The following is an 18,254-nucleotide window of genomic DNA, read 5'->3' as shown; positions in this document are numbered from 1 at the left end:
TCGGATACTGTCATTGATGAGAAGTAGTCATGTCCAAAATTTTCCCACAAAGTTTTTCACTACATTTTTTTTGTTTTTTTTTTTGCACCATTTTGGCATGGAGTGTCATGGTGAAAAGTGGTCTTTGGAACAAACTGTCTAAAAATTTAGACAACTAAACTACAACTAAACTATTTTTTCATTTTTTGCACACGTTAAAATGTGCATTTTTTTTTTTTGCTCAAAGTCTTTAAAACCTTCAAACAAACTATATTTTCTGAAATCAGAGACCCTGGAGAATAAAATGGTGGTAGATGCATTTTTTTTTATGACACACGATATTTGTGCAACTATTTATCAAACGCATATTTTCAGGAACAAAATGCATTTTTTTTACATCAAACACAATATACTACCCAATTTTTTGTAAAATATAAAATATGGGGTTGTGTCAAGTAAATGGATATCAAACATATCAAGCCTTAATATTGCAATTGCAATCTTTATTTACTTTTTTTAATATCTATATGCCCCCCCCCCCCAATCTGTTACATGCAGTGTACACTACGAAACAACTTTTACCAATAGAGGAGGGGGCAGATCCCCGTCAGGAGCTTGTTCTCTGTAGCTTCACAGAAGATTCTGAGCTATTAACTGCTTTGGTTCAGCAGCAGGTAAAGGATCTGTCATCACTGCACAGAAGATTTGTATAGGATCCAGCTGCCTGCACAATGTGGGACATACTTTATTACAGATAAGTTAGGTCACTAATCCTATAGGGATTTTTTTTTTTTCTATGTAAGCTAAAGTTAGCTTTAACAGTACAATGCAATACAATTGCAACAGTATGTAGACATTAGAGGTGGTCGCAACCAAAAATAGCTTTTACTGCACTCCCTCTTTGGAAAACCCATAACGTTCTAAGAGCTGGATGTGATGGATACTCCCTGTAATAAATTTTTACTGGTAAATCAAAGATTATTTCAACTGGTCACATATGAAAACTGAAAAAATATTTTTAAAACATCACATATGCTGCCTTAATTCTAATTTGAAAAACACCATTTTTTTTTTTATTCCAGGTTTGTCTTTCGCGTTACTGGCTGCAGTTCCTGTAGGATATGGTCTTTACTCATCCTTCTTCCCTGTAATAATTTACACATTCTTAGGAACATCTAGACATCTTTCCATTGGTGAGTAAATCAGCTTGGTAAATGTAAAACAACTCAAGGATTGAATGAGTTTTGTTGAATACTTCTGTTCTTGGCTGGATTACGCAATGGCCCAATGGTGGTAGGCAGATGCTTGCTACCCAGCTACCCATGGGGAAATAGTGATCAGACAAGATCAAAAAAATCACCCAGTTGCTTTTGTTCTTCCTAAGTTAAATGGTCCTAACAGAGTCTAAAATGCAAACAGATACAACAGTGCTGCTACCCATATAACACACCGATGAAAGAGCTCCTGATCCACAGCCGTTTCACTGAGTACATATATAGAAAGATGATCCACACACCAGTACTTGCTCCTAAAAAATCTTCACCTTTATTCAAAAACCACAGTACACAACTGCAGATAAGATCAGTTGACGTGTTTCAACCTATAAGGCCTTAGTCATAACAGTTATGACAAAGGCCTTATAGGCTGAAACGTATCAACTGATCTTATCTGCGGTTGTGTATTGTTGTTTTTGAATAAAGGTGAAGAGTTTTTTAAGAGCAACTACTGGTGTCCGGATCATCCTAACAGAGTCTCCCTGTACCGTTTTCCTCCTGACCCGTCTGCTTATTAAAAATATGCAAAAGAAGTTTAATGGGAAAAGCATTTACAAGGACAAATCTTTGAGCCTTAAGGATTTCTTCTGAGAAGAATCATTTTTTCACATTTGCGCGGGGCCTACTCGCCCTGCACGTGGGGGTACCTTTTGCGAAAAGCCCATTTAGTGCCTGGTAAGGCAGTACCCCAAATTAGAGATGAGCCTTCACTGTGTGCAATAGTATAACATACAGAGTTCCTCTGAAAAGTGTCTTTTCCCATCTCACTACACACTGTAACTTTAGTAGATGTTGCATTAGGAGGGACATGCTGAACCTGTGCCCACTAAACCAGTCCAGTGTACCTCTAGTAGAATAGAATGGGGTCCCATGGAGCACATGCGCAGACCTCATGCATGATCAATATTAACTCCCTAATTTCCCGTACCTATGTGACCAGGTCACTAGTCTCCATAACACGGGTTCGGTTCCAGTTGCTACTGGATACTGACTGCTAGGGAAGGAGCCAGACAACAACCCCCTTGCTACCTGGACCTGTCACCTTACCTGGTACCATGCTTAATGACTGGTTGCTTTGTGTATTAAACTTGTGCTTGGTTACTCTTAGCAACGGCATCTTTCTTCCTTGTCTTTCTGAGTTAACACTTTGGTAACCGTGTTACTTCATACCCCTTTGTACTTTACAGTCCCTGGTTCTTTAGATACGTTAGAGCCAACATGCACCCCTTTGAACAACTTCAGACCAGGCTTGGAACAGTTAATATAACTTTACTGAAGAGACATTCAAATTACAGTCCAATATGAACAAGTCCATTACCTATCCCTAACTATTGCTATGTGGCTGCCCAAGCATACCTCTGTAAGATGGTAGTCCATGCTGGTGCTCTCCATGGCTTGGATGTCCTCCAGAGCCCCCCTGGTGCCTTCACCTGACTGCAAGGCGCAGCAGTCCCAAGACCATGAGTCGTGCCACGAGTGGGAAAAGGTGTGAGCCCTGGACCTTAGCCTTCCCCCTTATTTATACCACAGGTGGGCTGGCTGGGACCAAAAAGCTCCAGAACTGAGTGTCCACAACTTAATCCTATACCCCAGCCTGGGCCAGCCGCTAACGTACAATCAGCGTTAACACAACCTGCCCACACACAGATGATAAACGCTTAAGTATGTGTCTACTCAAAACCCATGGTGTTTCTCACAACCAACTGGCATGTTACCCAAAAACCCTTTGGTGTATTCATTTTTAGAGGCAAAAAATGTTTGCACTTAGAGAATGGAGCCCCTTGGATTTGACTCTGCATCAGAGGCACCAATCTGGTCCTGAAAGACATAAGGGCCAATATAAGGACGGGGGGTCATATAACACTGGGGCACAGCATATATTATTATTTTTTTTTTATTTTCCTCTTAAGTTTAAGAATAAAATTGTTGACAAGGCCTAGTTTATTGGTTGGTAGGTCAGCTGGTTTTGGTTTTACCACAAATCATCCCAATTTGCCATGCATCATGGGTCCTTGGCTGTTAAGCCAAGCATACATGTGTATGGTCAGGTTGCCAGAATATCCTAAGGACAGTCAGATTGGGCCCTCATGTTCAAATGCCCTCCTACATCCATGGGCACCTTTATTAGCCTGCTTATAATAAATATTATACATTTTAACCACGTAAGCCCCGGAAGATTTTACCCCCTTCCTGACCAGGCCCTATTTTGCGATTCGGCACTGCGTGACTTTAACGGACAATTGCGCGGTCGTGCGATGCTGTACCCAAATTAAATTTACGTCCTTTTTTTCCCACAAACAGAGCTTTCTTTTGGTGGTATTTGATCACCTGTGCGATTTTTACTTTTTGCGCTATAAACAAAAAAAAGTGTAAATTTTTAAAAAATAACAATATTTTTCACATTTTTTTATATGAAATTCCCCCCAAAAAATGTAAAAATCAATTTTTTTTAACATTTTTGGCCAATTTGTTTTCTGCTACATATGTTTGGTAAAAAAAAATCGCAATAAGCGTATTTTGATTGGTTTGCGCAAAATTTATTAACTAAGGGAAAGATTTCTGTCATTTTTGGTGTTTTTTTTTTTTTTAACGGGTAATGGTGGCGATCTGCGATTTTCTTTTTGCGGGACTGCGACATTGCGGCGGACAGATCGGACCCTTGACTGACATTTTTGACACTTTTGGGGTTACCAGTGACATTACTACAGTAATCAGTGCTATACATATGCACTGTTACTGTAAAAATGACACTGGCAGGGAAGGGGTTAACTTTATTAGTGATCAAGGGGTTAAGTGTGTCCCTAGGGGCGTGCTTCTAACTGTAAAGGGGTGTGGTTAGTGGTGTAACGACAGAGACATACGATCCTACATAGCAGGACCGTATGACCTCTGTTATTACACAGGGGAGAATGACAGGCGGCTTTGTTTACATTAGCCGCCTGCCTTTCTCCCTCTCCACGGGGAGATTGCGAGTGACCGGCGGACTTTGGGTCCGCCGGTCACTCGCGCGGACTGCTTAGGGAATGAGCGGGGGCGGGAGCGCGCCTCCGGCGGCGCGCACTCACCCCCTAGAGCCTTACAGGCGAGCGACGTAGTACTACGTCACTTTGCCTGTGAGGGGCTGACCGCCGCAGTAAATAGTCGTGCGGCGGTCGGCAAGCGGTTAATATAACACATTAAAAGTCACAGTGATAACATATACATAGAAAATATAATAATAGGGTATAAAAACATGTCATGATCATGCAAAGATAATGAAGCGTTGGTTTCCAGTAGACACCCTACTCGTTACGGGAAATACCCTTCGTCAGGGGTGTGAATATGGGAACTCATATACATAAATAATTTTTCATATGTAGGTTAGCTGACCATGAGGGTGGAGTAGGGATCCGAAAAAGTGGGTAGATGGAAAAACAGACCAGGATGGAACCTCAAAGGTAGGTGTGGAGAGGTGGTCCAAAGGTGTCTCAGACACAGGTCCCTGTATAAAATGCCCAACTGTATTTCTTGGATAGATCAGATAACCATATACAGGCAGGTGTCTAAATATAGTCAGCATAAAGACGCCGCTGGTAGATCATGACTTTGCACTGAGCAATAGTGGTAATCCAAGCCTGTAGACCAGGGGTTCTGATGACTTGTGAACGCAAATAAACCATGAGCTTCGCAAAAAATGGCCTGGTCATTAAGGGGGCAAATCCGGTCCAGAACTGATTAAAAATATTTTTTTGTGCGCATACAGTTGATCTCTTTTGAATTGGGGTAATGCAAAAATATTAAATTTTCTTTCTTTAATATTTCAACAGGACCATTCCCAGTGGTCAGTTTGATGGTTGGTGCGGTGGTTCTTCAGATGGCCCCAGAGTCTGACTTTAAAAAGGGTATCACATCAACGGTTTCAAGCATCACAAACGGCACAGACATTACGGCAAGCACGGCAAGCACGGAAAGCATAGCAACCACAGCAAGCGCAGATATAGACACTGAAAGAATGAATCAGTACAGGGTGTTAATATCTGGAACGCTCTGCTTCCTTATTGGAATTATACAGGTAAAGTGTCTGACAAAACTTTCAAACTAATCACAGTCACACTCACATTCGCTAATGTGATTTGGCCAAAACAGTCCTGCGATTCACTTTGGGGCATGCTTTATACCGTTTGCATTCCCAGCATAAATGGATTAGTCTTGATTTGATTTTTTTTTTATTTTTTTTTTTTTATTAATGTGCGGCAGCGAGGTTAGGACTGTAGTTACTATAATAGTATTTGAGGGCCAGTGCCTAAATCTTCAAGTGTGAATGCTTTTGTTTTTTTTTTCAAAATTCTAGCCATCAGCAAGAGAACTAAAGGGGGTGCAGGGCATACTGAAAAGGGTCAAAAGGCTCATAAAAGTTTAAGAAACATGAAACTACTTCTTGGCTGATCTGTACAGTGCTTTAAAAAAGTATTCATACCCCTTGAAATTTTCTACATATTGCCATGTTACAACCAAAAACGTAAATGTATTTTGTTGGGGTTTTATGTGACCAACACAAAGTGGCACATATTTGTGAAGTAGAAGGAAAATTATACCATGCATCTTAGCAAATACCCTGGGGTTTCTACTTTCCGAAAAGGGGTCATTTGGGGGGCTTTGTGCTATCTTGACATTTCATGGCCTCCGAAACTGTGATAGGTAGTGAGGAAGTAAAATAAGCAATTTACGCCCTTAGAAAACCTGAAAGCGGTGATTAGCTTTCGGGGTCCCGCACACAGCTAGGCTCCCAAACGGCTACACGGCTAGACTGCCAAAAAGTCTCACACATGTGGTATCCCCGTATTTAGGGGAAGCAGCAGAATGTATTTTGGGGTGTCGTTTCATATATAGCTTTGGCATATGTAGCACTGCCCCTAGAGGACTGCTGAGTATTGCAACTTCTGGATTCCCCTGGGTTACTCTTAGCAACTGATAGCAGAAAATTAGCATTGAAAGTCCTTGGCTCAGTCAACAATCAATCCAGGGTATGTTGATTTTTTGTGTTTTCGTTTGGAACTGGGATGGAAGAAGGGATGAGTGGGATACTCCAACTATGAACTATGCACGATCTTGAGGACAACTAGCTGTAGTGTGTGGCAAGGCAGCTGCTTCACATTGCCACAGAAGTGAAGATAGATAATGTGATCGATCCTATTTGAGTTATTCTTCAGGGTTCTAACTTGGCACCCCCTTTCTCACTTGCTGTGTGCACTGACACCTGTCCACTGACTCTCCACTGGAGTGGTCCCCTTTCCTGGGCAGACCCCTGGCAACCTTCCCGGTAGGTTGCCAGGGGTCTGCCCACAGACACTGTTTTTCCCAAGGTTGCTCTGCCTCCAACTCCACTTGTCAGCTTCCTGGACCTCCTGGCTCAGCACCACACTCTTGGCTCACTAGGCCGACCACCTTTGACCACCTTCCACAACAGACAGGAGGAGAGACAGCCGTCACCCTCCTCTTGGGACCTGGCTTCCTGCCCAAAGCCCCCCTGTTACATGTGCTCCTGGCTTTTATAACATATCCCAGGATGCACCACAGTTTGTGTCAACCCACTGGGATAGTAATAAAAGCCTGTGTGTCACTGGTTGGGTTTCCTCCACTGTCCAACAGGCTCCCCTATTGGATACAGTGGGGACACTCCCTCAGCCCAGATGAATCACACCCTGAGCACATGTAATAGGCCTAACTACTGATCAGGCTCCCCGACAAGCAGATGGGAGCAGACTATGATTTACCTGCTACTCCCCTGTTAAGCAGGCAGAGCCAACTATTCTTCCTGCCTAGCACCTATCTAGGAGGGTGCTACACATGTTTAAGCAATATATCATTTAAGTGACAACTTTATTTAAAAAAAAAAATCTTCCCGAAACATGTGGCAAAATAAGAAATATCTCATGAATTCAACATGCCTCTCAGCAAATAGCTTGGAGTGTCTACTTTGCAAAATGGGGTCATTTGGGAAGGGGGGGGTTGTGTTATATTGACATTTCAGGGCCTCCCAAACTGTGATGGGTAGTGAAGAAGTTATATGAGCAATTTACGCCCCTAGAAAACCTGAAGGCGGTGATTGGGTTTTGGGGTCCCATATACAGCTAGGCTCCCATGTGGTATCCCTGTACTCAGGAGAAGCAGCAGAATGTATTTTGGGGTGTCATTTCACATATACCCATGTCATGTGCTAGCAATATATCATTTAGTGACAAGACAACTTTGTGTAAAAAAAAAAAAGAAAAAATATTGTAATTTTCCCAAAACGTGTGGCAAAATATAAAATATTCCATGGACTTAACATGCCTCTTAGCAAATCGCTTGGGTGTCTACTTTCCAAAAAGGGGTCATTTTGGGGGTGTTTGAACTGTCCTGGCATTTTATGCCCAATATTGGAAGGTTATGCCACACATCACCCACTCTTCTAACCACTTGAAGACCAAGCCTTTTCTGTGACTTTTTGTTTACATGAAAAAATGATTTTTGTTTTTAATAAAAAATGACTTTCAACCCCAAACATTATATATTTTTAAAGCAGAGGTTATACAGAACAAAATGTTGGGTGTTACAATTTTTTTTTTACACGGTATCTGCACAGAGATTTTCCAAACGCAATTTTTTTGCGAAAAAAAACCCCACTTTTCTTTAAAATGTAATGTGCAAATACACTCTATATTGCCCAATTGTTTGGTAAAATATAAAATATGATCTTATGCCAAGTACATGACATGCTTTAAAATTGTGCACGCCCATGCAGCGGCAACAAACTATGTACATTATTAAAAGCCTTTACAGGTTACCACTTTAATTAAATTGGCTGGTTTCTTCCACCATTTGAGGGAATGCTTCATTGCTGGTGATAGTCTGATCTGTTGACTTGTGGAGCGGCTCTTCCATTGTCTGAGGATTCCATCTGGAAAGTCATCCTCCGCCAGTGAGCCCACTTCGCCATGGGTATGGTAGCCACTAGCGATCCTAGGAGTCTGAGGCATTGAGAGGCAGTGAGGTACGAGAGTGTCGATATTTTGTGTACTTGAGCGACAAGCACAGTTGCCTTCTCTGGGGGAGTTCCACTGTGCTCCTAGAGGTGTCCAGTATTGCCCCCAAAAAACAGCATTCTCTGCGTGGGTACTGGTTGACTCTTTTGCAGTTGATAATCCACCCTAGGTTCAGTAGAGTTTGGACCAGAATCTCCTGGTGTTTTCTCAGGACTTGCGGATTCTGGGCCACTAGAAGGACATCGTCCAAATAGTGGAACACTTGTAGACCTTGTTTGCGTAACGTGGCTATGACTGGGAGTAGCAGAATATTCTCGGTGACGTTGACTGGCCAAATGGTAGGCAGGTGAATCTAAAATGGTATTCCATTATTGCAAAGCGTAAATATTTGTGACATTTTTGATGAACTGGGATATGTAAGTAGGCATCTTTCAAATCTAAAAATAACATCCGCTCCCGCTGTCCGATGGCTTGCACGACTGACTGCAGTGATTCCATTCGGAAGCTCTGCACCTGGATGTATTTGTTCAATTTCCGAAGGTCTAATACTGGCCTTAGATCGCCTGTTTTTTTCCCTACTTTGAAAAGAGGAGAATATAATCCATGATATGTTTCTTGTAAAGGGACTGGTTCTATGGCCCTTTTCTGTAGGAGCGATTGGAAATATTGGAATATTATTTGTACCTTCCGTCGACACTGAGGGAGTTTTGTATGGGTAAAGTGGGTAATATACGATGGATCCACAAACTTCCAGTGAGGACCTTCCCATATTATCTTTATAAACCAAGGGTCCTTGATTTGCTCTGTCCAGGCTGGCAGGAATTGGCCTGATCGGGTACAAACCGGACCAGTCTAGACAGAGGGACCTTCAAAAGGGCTTCTGTGTCGTATTCTTACGTGGTTTGTTTAACCGAGCTACCACCGTCTGAGGGTTCTTCCACCCTCTCTTGGTATCTTTCATTGTTTTAAAGGGTTTTGTGTCCCTTATCTTGCCCATGAATTGTCTCCTTTCTGGCTGGCGCTGGCATCTGGGTCTCAAATCCTGGGGAATCAATCCTGACTTTCCCCCTGTCATCTTTGAAATGGCGGTTCCCAATTTGCTGCCAAGCAAGGCTGCCCTGCCAAAGGGAATACGGCACCAATTGGCTTTTGATGAAGTATCCGCTGTCCATGGCTTAAGCCATAATGCCCTTCTCGCCATTCCTGATTAAAACATTACTCTGGCTGAGCACTGCAGTGTGTAGATTGCTGCTTCACCTACAAAATCGCCTGCCAGTTTGATCTCGTTAAGAATTTTCAGTACTGAGACATTTCCAGTCTCTGTGGATAGTTCTGCTTCCATACCTTCTGCCCATATTGTTATTGCCTTGGCCACTGATGTCAGTGCCAGTGAAGACTTGCAGGCATTTCCTGCATACGCATATATCTTCTTCAGTTCTAAGTCTGTTTTTCTTTCTGAGGCATCCTTAAAGGAGACTGCATCATTCATGGGTAGCGTGACATGTCTGGCCAATCTAATGACAGCTGCAACCACTAATGGAGGCTCCTCCAGTGCATGGACCTCCTCTTCCTTGAAAGGATACATCTTCTCAAACCTGTTGGATAAGGACGGCTTTTTGTCCGTCTTCTTCCATTCATCATAAATAATATCCTTCACCTCTTCAATCAAAGGAAATTAGTGTACAGACCTTTCAATTGTGAGTAATACTTTCTAGTTTTCGTGGATTGTGTGACCTCCTCCTCCCATTCAAGAACTTCTCTTATTGCTTTTACTAGGGGGTTGCCCTAAGGTGAAGTCAAAACCTGAAAGCAACTCCTCCTCCATGGGGGACTCATCTCCGGAGCCCGATCCCGGTGATGGTTCTCTTAAAGAGCTTCTTTGGGCTAATAGTGGGCTGGCTCCCGCTGCCTCTGGTTAGCTGGTTTTGTCCGCCATCTTCTGTAGGGAATCTTTAACCGTTTGTTTAATTAGGGAGATAATGTCTGCCTTTTCTGCTTCCTTATCTGTGGCTGCTTCCAGCAGGCACGACCGGCATAATATTTTCTTAGATAAGGCCTGTAGACCACAGCCCAAGCATTGATCTTCTACCCCTTCCTCAGCCTGTGTGTTCATCATTTCTTGCCGACCTTCCTGGCAGGCCTTTGAGTGGCTTGCTGCCATAGAATGGCTTCTTTCTATACCTACTTACTAATACCTACTTACCTGACCCTCACTTTATATTGTGTGGATAGTCTCTGGGAGAGCTCATGGTATGCCTTTAGGAATCTTTTAACAAGAGGTTGTACTAAGCAAACTATCTCCACCTCTGCATGTAAACGGTGGAGACAGTAAACGATGGAGCCGGAAGTCACCCGGTGCCATCTTGGTACACCTCCACCAATTGGACGTCCGCTGGGCGCCATCTTGGGTCAGGTAGGCTGAGTACTTCCGACGGAAGTCGCCAGGCGCCATTTTGGAAAAGGGCAGCTGTCCTGCCTGTCACCCCTTCTGCTGTTTCAGCTGGATTTTAGCAAAAACAGCGTATGGACCCCAGAGCCTCAAAGGAACCTACACAGCAATGGAGAGCCAGGAAGGAGGGAAAGAAAGACCCATGATGCCGGAGAGTTTACTTACTTGTTCCCAGAGACCAGTATCCTATCCTCAGTGCCTGGAGCTGGGGAAGGCTTCTATCAAATAGGCGATTTACATCCGAACGGAGGAAACTTAGACACAGGAAAGGCTAAACCTGTGCGGCTGGCCAGATAAACCCGGCAAGGTGAGGGCAAAAATAAAAATACATTTTCTTCCCTAGTAATAACCGGTTGAGCATTTGAGGAACAAAAAGAGAATGCCTTAGGGGAGGCGACTCATTTATCTAGTATAACCAGTCCTGATTGGGTGAGGAACGGAGCCAACACATACGTGTATGCTGTCATGCTTGTGTCAGGAAACTCCCCTCCATGTTAGCCAATGTGTCCATGCACAATATGGCTTTTTCAGGTGTTTTCAGGCATATGCTCCTACAGGCAGAAAAAAACCCCCACCAAACTCGCATTTTTGAGAGGAGCTATTGTCCCAAAGAGCTCAAAAAAAGCTCAAAAGAGCTCAAAAAAGCTCAAAAACGTTGTTCCCCCTTTTTGTTTTGTGTATACAGTGGTTAAAAAAATACTATCTAGGGGGATTTGTGAAAAAAAAAACCTGTATGCTCAAAAAAGCTCACATAAGCACAAAGGAGCTTCAAGAAGCGCAACAAAAAAAAGCACAAGCTTCTTCAAACTGAAATAAAAGCTCAAAAGCCTGTAAAAGCACTCTGCAGTGTAGTTAAGCATCATGGGAAATGTAGTCCAAAACATGTGGGGGCCAAGGTCCGCCATCACTGCCCTATAGTAATGTAGCACCCTCCTAGGTAGGTGCTAGGAAAAGTATATATATATATATATATATTGGCCCTGTCTGCTTATCAAGGGGGCCTAATCATTCAGTTAGGCTGTGATGTGCTTCTAGGTGTGGTCTGTTGAGTCTAGGGAGTCTCCCCACTGTATCCAATGAGGGCTCTTATTGGACAGTGGAGGAAACCTGGCCAATGGCGCACCCAGGCTTATAGCTGTCTCAGTGGGCGGAGGTTGCCGCAATGCACCCTGGAATCAGATATAAGTCTGAGGGGAGCATGTGACAGGTCATCTTTGGCGGGAAGCAGAGTCCCAGGAGGAGGCTGACAGCTGTCTCTCCTCCTGTCAGAGCAAGTGAGGGTGTCCTGGGTGGTTTGCCTAGAGAACGAAGGTTGAGCTGGGCTACAGGAAGGATCCAGAATGCTGTGGACCGAGTGGAGCTTCTGGGCAGAAGTTTCCTGGAAAAACAGTGTTGTGAGTACTCGAAACTGCCCAGGGGTCTGCCTGAGAGCGGGGACCACTCCAGAAGGTCAAAGGGATCCGGGAGTCAGCTAGCCAGTAGTGGTGGCTTAGAAAGGGGGTGCCAGTATCTAAGCCCTGTGTTCAGCAGTGCAGCAGTGTATTCAAGTAGCTACCTCAGCAGGAGTGCTTAGGGGAGCTTGAAGAGAACTCCTTTAGTCAGAAAGCAGTGCCAAGTCAATTCAGCTTTAACAGGCATCCGGCCAGCGTTAACCAGCGTCAAGTCAGTGTTGATAGGTGTTCAGCCAGCGTCAAGTCAGCGCCAAACAGCAGTATTCAAGTGTCTCCGGCATACGAGCCTAGTTTAGTTCCAGGAGTATCCCACTCATCCCTTCTCCCATCCAATTTACCAAATAAATACAAAAAAAACAAAGACACTGGGCTGGTCATTGTCTCAGTGCTCACACTTGGAGGACATGCTAAAATGTGCTGTTGTTGCTAGCGGTAACCCAGGGGGACCCATATCCAGCAAAACGGCTGGGAATTGTGCTACAGTAATAAACATGGAAGCTTCATTTGGGCTTCAAAAACATAAGAAACCAATTTCCTCGAATGCAATTTGAGGGCTGTACCTGTAATGTAAAAATGGGCATAACTTTTTTTATTAGGTTACATAGGTCATTTAAGTTTCACATTTTGGTAATTCTTCCTCTACATAGTAACTCTTTTTCTTTTTCATTGCAGATAAATAATGGATTCCAAGCAGAAGCAATGTGCTGTCATTTAGTTCTTGACAAAGGAGGGGTGCAGGCTGTCTGACATCAGCAGAAGGCTACAGAATGTTTATGGAGATGGCACCATTGGCAAGAGTCACCAATGACAAGACATTGCTCTTGTCAATGGTGTCATCTCCGTAAACATTCTGTAGCCTTCTAGAGTTGTGGGACAGCCTGCACCCCTTCTTTGTCAGGGAACTCAATGACAGCATGTTGCTTCTGCTTGCAATCCATTACTTGCCTGCAATGAAAAAAAGAAGAGGAGGTACTATAGAGGAAACGTTACTCTATCAACATTTGAAATTTGAATGACCTATATAAGTTAATAAAAAAGCTTTGCCCACTTTTGCCTTATTATTATTATACAGGATTTATAGTAATGGATTCCAAGCAGAAGTAATATGCTGTCATTGAGTTCTTGACAAAGGAGGAGTGCGGGACATCAGCAGAAGGCTGTCATCTCCGTAAACATTCTGTAGCCTTCTGTGGTTCTGGGACAGCCTGCACCCCTCCTTTGTCAAAAACTCAGTGAGGACATGTTGCTTCTGCTTGGAATCCATTATTTGCCTGCAATGAAAAAAAAGAAGAGGATTTACTATAGAGGAAAAGTTACTCTATCATTATTTGAAATTTGAATGATCTATGTATATTAATAAAAAAGCTTTTGCCTTATTATTATTTATTATACAGGATTTATATAGTGCCAACAGTTTGCACAGCGCTTTACAATATAATGGGAGACAATACAGCAACAATACAGGGGCATTACTACAGGGGTTGCAGGGATCGGAATTGCAACCGGGCCCCATGCTCCAGGGTGGCTCTCCTGTACACCTGGATAGGAGGGGCGGCGGGATGTGGAGGGGGGGGGGCATGTAGAGAAATCACTGTCCTCCTTTTTCCTCCTGTAGCTTTAGGAGGAAAGTGGAGGAGATTGGTTCCTCTGTATGCTGCCCCCGCCGCCCCTCCTATCAAGTTCACTTGTGTTCTGCTGTCTCGCCCCTGTGTGCTCCTCTGGTCCCCCCCCCCATTGTGCTGCCGGCTTCCTCCCTCCCCTCTCCTGCCGGCCGCTGCAGGGGATGTGTCCCAATAGAGAACCAGGAAGGGGTCGGTAAATATGTAATTTACCAGCTCCTTCCTTTTCTGAATGGACAGAGTCATAGTCAGTGACATTGTAAAAAAATAAAATAGAATGATAAAAAATAATACAATTAAAATACCAAAAAATAAAAATGACTGACACCAGTGGGTTAACTTCCAGGATCGCAAGGGTCACACTTGCGACCGGGCCCTGGAATTCCACCACCATGGGGAGGCCCCAAGATGGCAGGAAGGGGGCCCACTGCAGAACATGTGAAAAGGTCCCGCTGCGGAACCGTAATAAAGGGCCCCACAACGATAGTAAAGGGACACAGGATCAGTGGAAAGACAACCAGGCTTGAAGGGAAGGGTCCTGGGTAGGGGTCCGGGGGTCCCTTCATGGTTTCTTGCACTGGGGATCTGAAGGTTCTAGTTACGCCTCTGCAACAATACACTTTAATAAAACAATAACTGTGGCGCTAAACCCTGATAAAAGTCCCAAATGAATGAGCCAAAGGTAGTCCTTGAGACACAGCTTCACACTGAAGATAGATGGAATAGCCTCAGAATTGAAGAACCGCCACCAAAAGCACTCCAATCACACCACTGCTTACCAGATTAAGTTGATCCCCATAACAGAGATCACATGAGCCCAAACAATATGTATTGGAACAGGTACTCCCACTCACTGGTCCCGGACTGGCAGACTCAACAAATGGTGCGATATGGAACACAAAAGCAGGGACACTTACATAGCGTAGACTGCTAGAAATGTATTTCCACGTGATTAAAATTGCACTTACAATGTTAAAAAGACGATCTCCGCATCTCAAATAAGTTTAATGGACCTCCCTTCGGTGTTGCTCGGCGTTCCTCGTATGGACAACCAAAAAGATGGCCGCCACGTCTCCTCCACGCTGTAGCGTGCGTCACCAAGAGCGCCACCCGACGCGTTTCGTCATCAAAAGACGTCGTCAAACTTATTTGAGATGCGGAGATCGTCTTTTTAACATTGTAAGTGCAATTTTAATCACATGGAAATAAATTTCTAGCAGTCTACGCTATGTAAGTGTCCATGCTTTTGTGTTCCATATCGCACCATTTGTTGAGTCTGCCAGTCCGGGACCAGTGAGTGGGAGTACCTGTTCCAATACATATTGTTTGGGCTCATGTGATCTCTGTTATGGGGATCAACTTAATCTGGTAAGCAGTGGTGTGATTGGAGTGCTTTTGGTGGCGGTTCTTCGATTCTGAGGCTATTCCATCTATCTTCAGTGTGAAGCTGTATCTCAAGGACTACCTTTGGCTCATTCATTTGGGACTTTTATCAGGGTTTAGCGGCACAGTTATTGTTTTATTCTTGTTTAATCTGCTATTCTCCAGATTAGTGTGGCTGCTTCCCTTTATGATATGGTTTTTTTTTATTAACACTTTTTTAGCGCAGCAATACCGTGTTTTTAATACAATTTAATACAAGAGTGTTAGGATCACTTTTGGTACAGCCCTCATATAAATTGCTTTTCCCACCTATTTTCAATTAAAACATTTTTAACAAGAGTAGATTTAATTTATTTATTTCTTCTTTCTACAGCTCTTACTAGGTGTGTTGCAGATCGGGTTCATAGTTCGATATCTTGGAGAACCATTGGTTGGTGGCTTCACAACCGCTGCAGCCTTTCAGGTCTTTGTGTCGCAAGTGAAACAACTTCTGAATGTCCCAGCAGGGAATTACAATGGAGTGCTGTCAATTATATATGTAAGTATTTGACCTCTAAAGGATTTTACCATTCAAATTACACAAGTTCGGAAGACAGATGTACTTTTAATACCCATCTGGGATGAAGCTAATGTGGACATATGATCTTTTATCTTTTCCCTTTCTCTGCTTGTCCATTGAAAGCTGTCACAAAAAAGGAAAAGTGTATACTCACTTTTCTGTAATTTTTTTTTCCTAGGGTATCTTCATAGCAGCATACAATGGTTTTAGCTCCATTCGCAAAGCCTGATAGGACTGGTTAACTATAAATCATAGACAGACCGGACTTGCAGCATTTTCTGTAGCTCTCACCATTTGGGTGGGAATCTAAATGCTGCCATGAAGATGCACCAGGAAAGGAAATTTAAAGAAAGGTAAGTATACAATTTTCTGCAGCATACAATGGGAACTAACTCGCCAGATGGGAGAGCCCAAGAAAAGAATTGTATTGATTATTAGTATAAGTATGCTCCTGCACAACAAACTTTTGAAATTCTACTCGTAAAATAATTTAAAAGACCGACACTGGTTCACCCTCAGCCAGCAATCACTGCCACATCCCTAATGCAACACTAGTATAGAAAGGTGTTAAATGACCATATCCTACAGTCATAAAACCACCGAGAAATGGGACTTTAAAGGCAGTGATATGTCTGGCATAAAACAGATAATCAAAAACCAAAACAGTTAAAAATATAGGTTTTATTAAATAACAAATTGATTGACCATAAATCATAGATGCAAAAAGGAGCATCAAATATTAAAATAGTGTACATAAATTACGCACGATAAGAATACTCTGAACCAAGAGATACAATAATAGGGTCACCAGGGTCCGACATGTTTCGCCAATGTAGTGGGCTTCATCGGGGACCAAGGATAATAGTGACCTCTCAAATGGCTCACTGATTCAAATATCTCAATATTTGAATCAGTGAGCCATTTGAGAGGTCACTATTATCCTTGGTCCCCGATGAAGCCCACTACATTGGCGAAACATGTCGGACCCTGGTGACCCTATATTTGATGCTCCTTTTTGCATCTATGATTTATGTTCAATCAATCTGTTATTTAATAAAACTTATATTTTTAACTGTTTTGGTTTTTGATTATCTGTTTTATGCCAGACATATCACTGCCTTTAAAGTCCCATTTGTCGTTGGTTTTATGACTGTAGGATACAGTCATTTAACACCTTTCTATACTAGTTTTGAAATTCTACTGTCGTGAGCTGAGCCGGGTTCACCTAATAAAGCGTAATGAAGGTTATCCGGGAGGGCCATGTTGCTGACTTGCAAAAAAGCCTCAGGAGACACTCGGTACTGCTCTGTTCATAGAGTTGCCCCTGCCCTAGGTGAATGTGCTCTTGTCTTCCAGAAAATGGAAAGTCTTGTGAAGAGTAGGATTTTTAATCATCTTAGCGATCCAGGAGATGATTGTATGTGTTGATGCTGACTGACCCTGCTGTCAATTAGGCCATCAGAGTTACATCGACAGACAGGGGATGTGGTTCTCCTGCTTCACCAAATAAATATGGTAAATCGACATGCTGGGTAAGTGGAAGGAAGAAGACAACCTAGGGATAAAAGCAGTACTCTATACGAGTGAAAGGTTAGGTTAGGCTCCTTGAGTACAAATACAAAGAAAGGGCGCACCAGCCTAGCGCATTATCCTCAGCAAGCTTTTTAATAACAATTGTTTAAAATCAACTCACAAACATGCGTGGTAGATCAGCATATCAATTCCAAAGAACAGCATCAAATGGAAAAGTCCAATGTCTCATGTAGACGGAGGGCTGACGAGTTTCGAGGCCTTGCCTCTTCCTCAGAGCCTGAGGGCCATGACCGAGACCAGTTTTTCAGTGTTTTTGACCACCCCGGTCATAGGGGGCAGCAAGGCTTAGCCATACGGGATGCCAAGTGTGGGTTTCTAGATTGAAATGGCCTGAGGACCTGGTTTTGAGCGCAGGAGCAGGGTGCTTAGCATCACTCTTTTCCTTGAGTACAAAGCCTGCAGCTCTGACACCTTTTTGGCAGAAGTTGTGGCAACAAGAAATACAGTCTTCAGGGTTAGATTGCAGGGTGTAGCCAATTATGTAGGATAGAAGTGAGGCCCTGATAGAGCTTCAAGTACTATAGGCAAGTCCCACTTAAGGAACAATAGTTTCCTGGGAGGTCTTAAAGTGATATTCAACCTTCACTATTCTTTTTTAAAGAACAAACAGCAACATCCTCTTCTCGGGTCCCCCACGGGCGTTCCTCCTCCCCTCTGCCGAGTATCCCCCTAGCAAGCCGATTTCTAAGGGGGTACTCATGTGGGCTCCTTCTCAAGCCCTGCTGCCTGTGTCTATTGACAGACAGTGGGGCTTTACCCGGACCCCTACTCCCTCATCTCTCGTGCACAGCACTGGATCAATTTTGGATGGATGTCTTTTTAGTATTTATTGCTGAAGAACTTAAACAGGAGAAGGGTTTAGGGTCACAGGATATTACAAACTGATCAGTAGCAACAATAGGAGGACAAAGAAAAAAGAGAAATGTCAGTTGGAAACCCAACT

The 18,254-nt window shown here is 43.3% G+C and overlaps 1 protein-coding gene across 1 annotated transcript in view; it reads left to right on the top strand.

Moving 5' to 3' along the window:
• LOC309564348 (pendrin-like) overlaps positions 1-18,254 on the top strand; it is a gene marked incomplete at both ends in the record, with an annotated part of 119,701 nt that overhangs the window by 37,893 nt on the left and 63,554 nt on the right. The window contains 3 exons of the mRNA XM_082268974.1: positions 1,062-1,172; positions 5,060-5,304; positions 15,533-15,697. Coding sequence (XP_082125100.1) covers positions 1,062-1,172; positions 5,060-5,304; positions 15,533-15,697 — 521 coding nt within the window. The remainder of the gene's footprint in view (positions 1-1,061; positions 1,173-5,059; positions 5,305-15,532; positions 15,698-18,254) is intronic.

Source organism: Pelophylax lessonae, assembly GCF_965119305.1.
Source record: "Pelophylax lessonae genome assembly, chromosome: 9".
In the NCBI taxonomy this organism is placed as follows: Eukaryota; Metazoa; Chordata; class Amphibia; order Anura; family Ranidae; genus Pelophylax; species Pelophylax lessonae.
The sequence above is the reverse complement of the archived record's forward strand: the minus strand, read 5'-3'. Positions and strand labels throughout refer to the sequence as shown.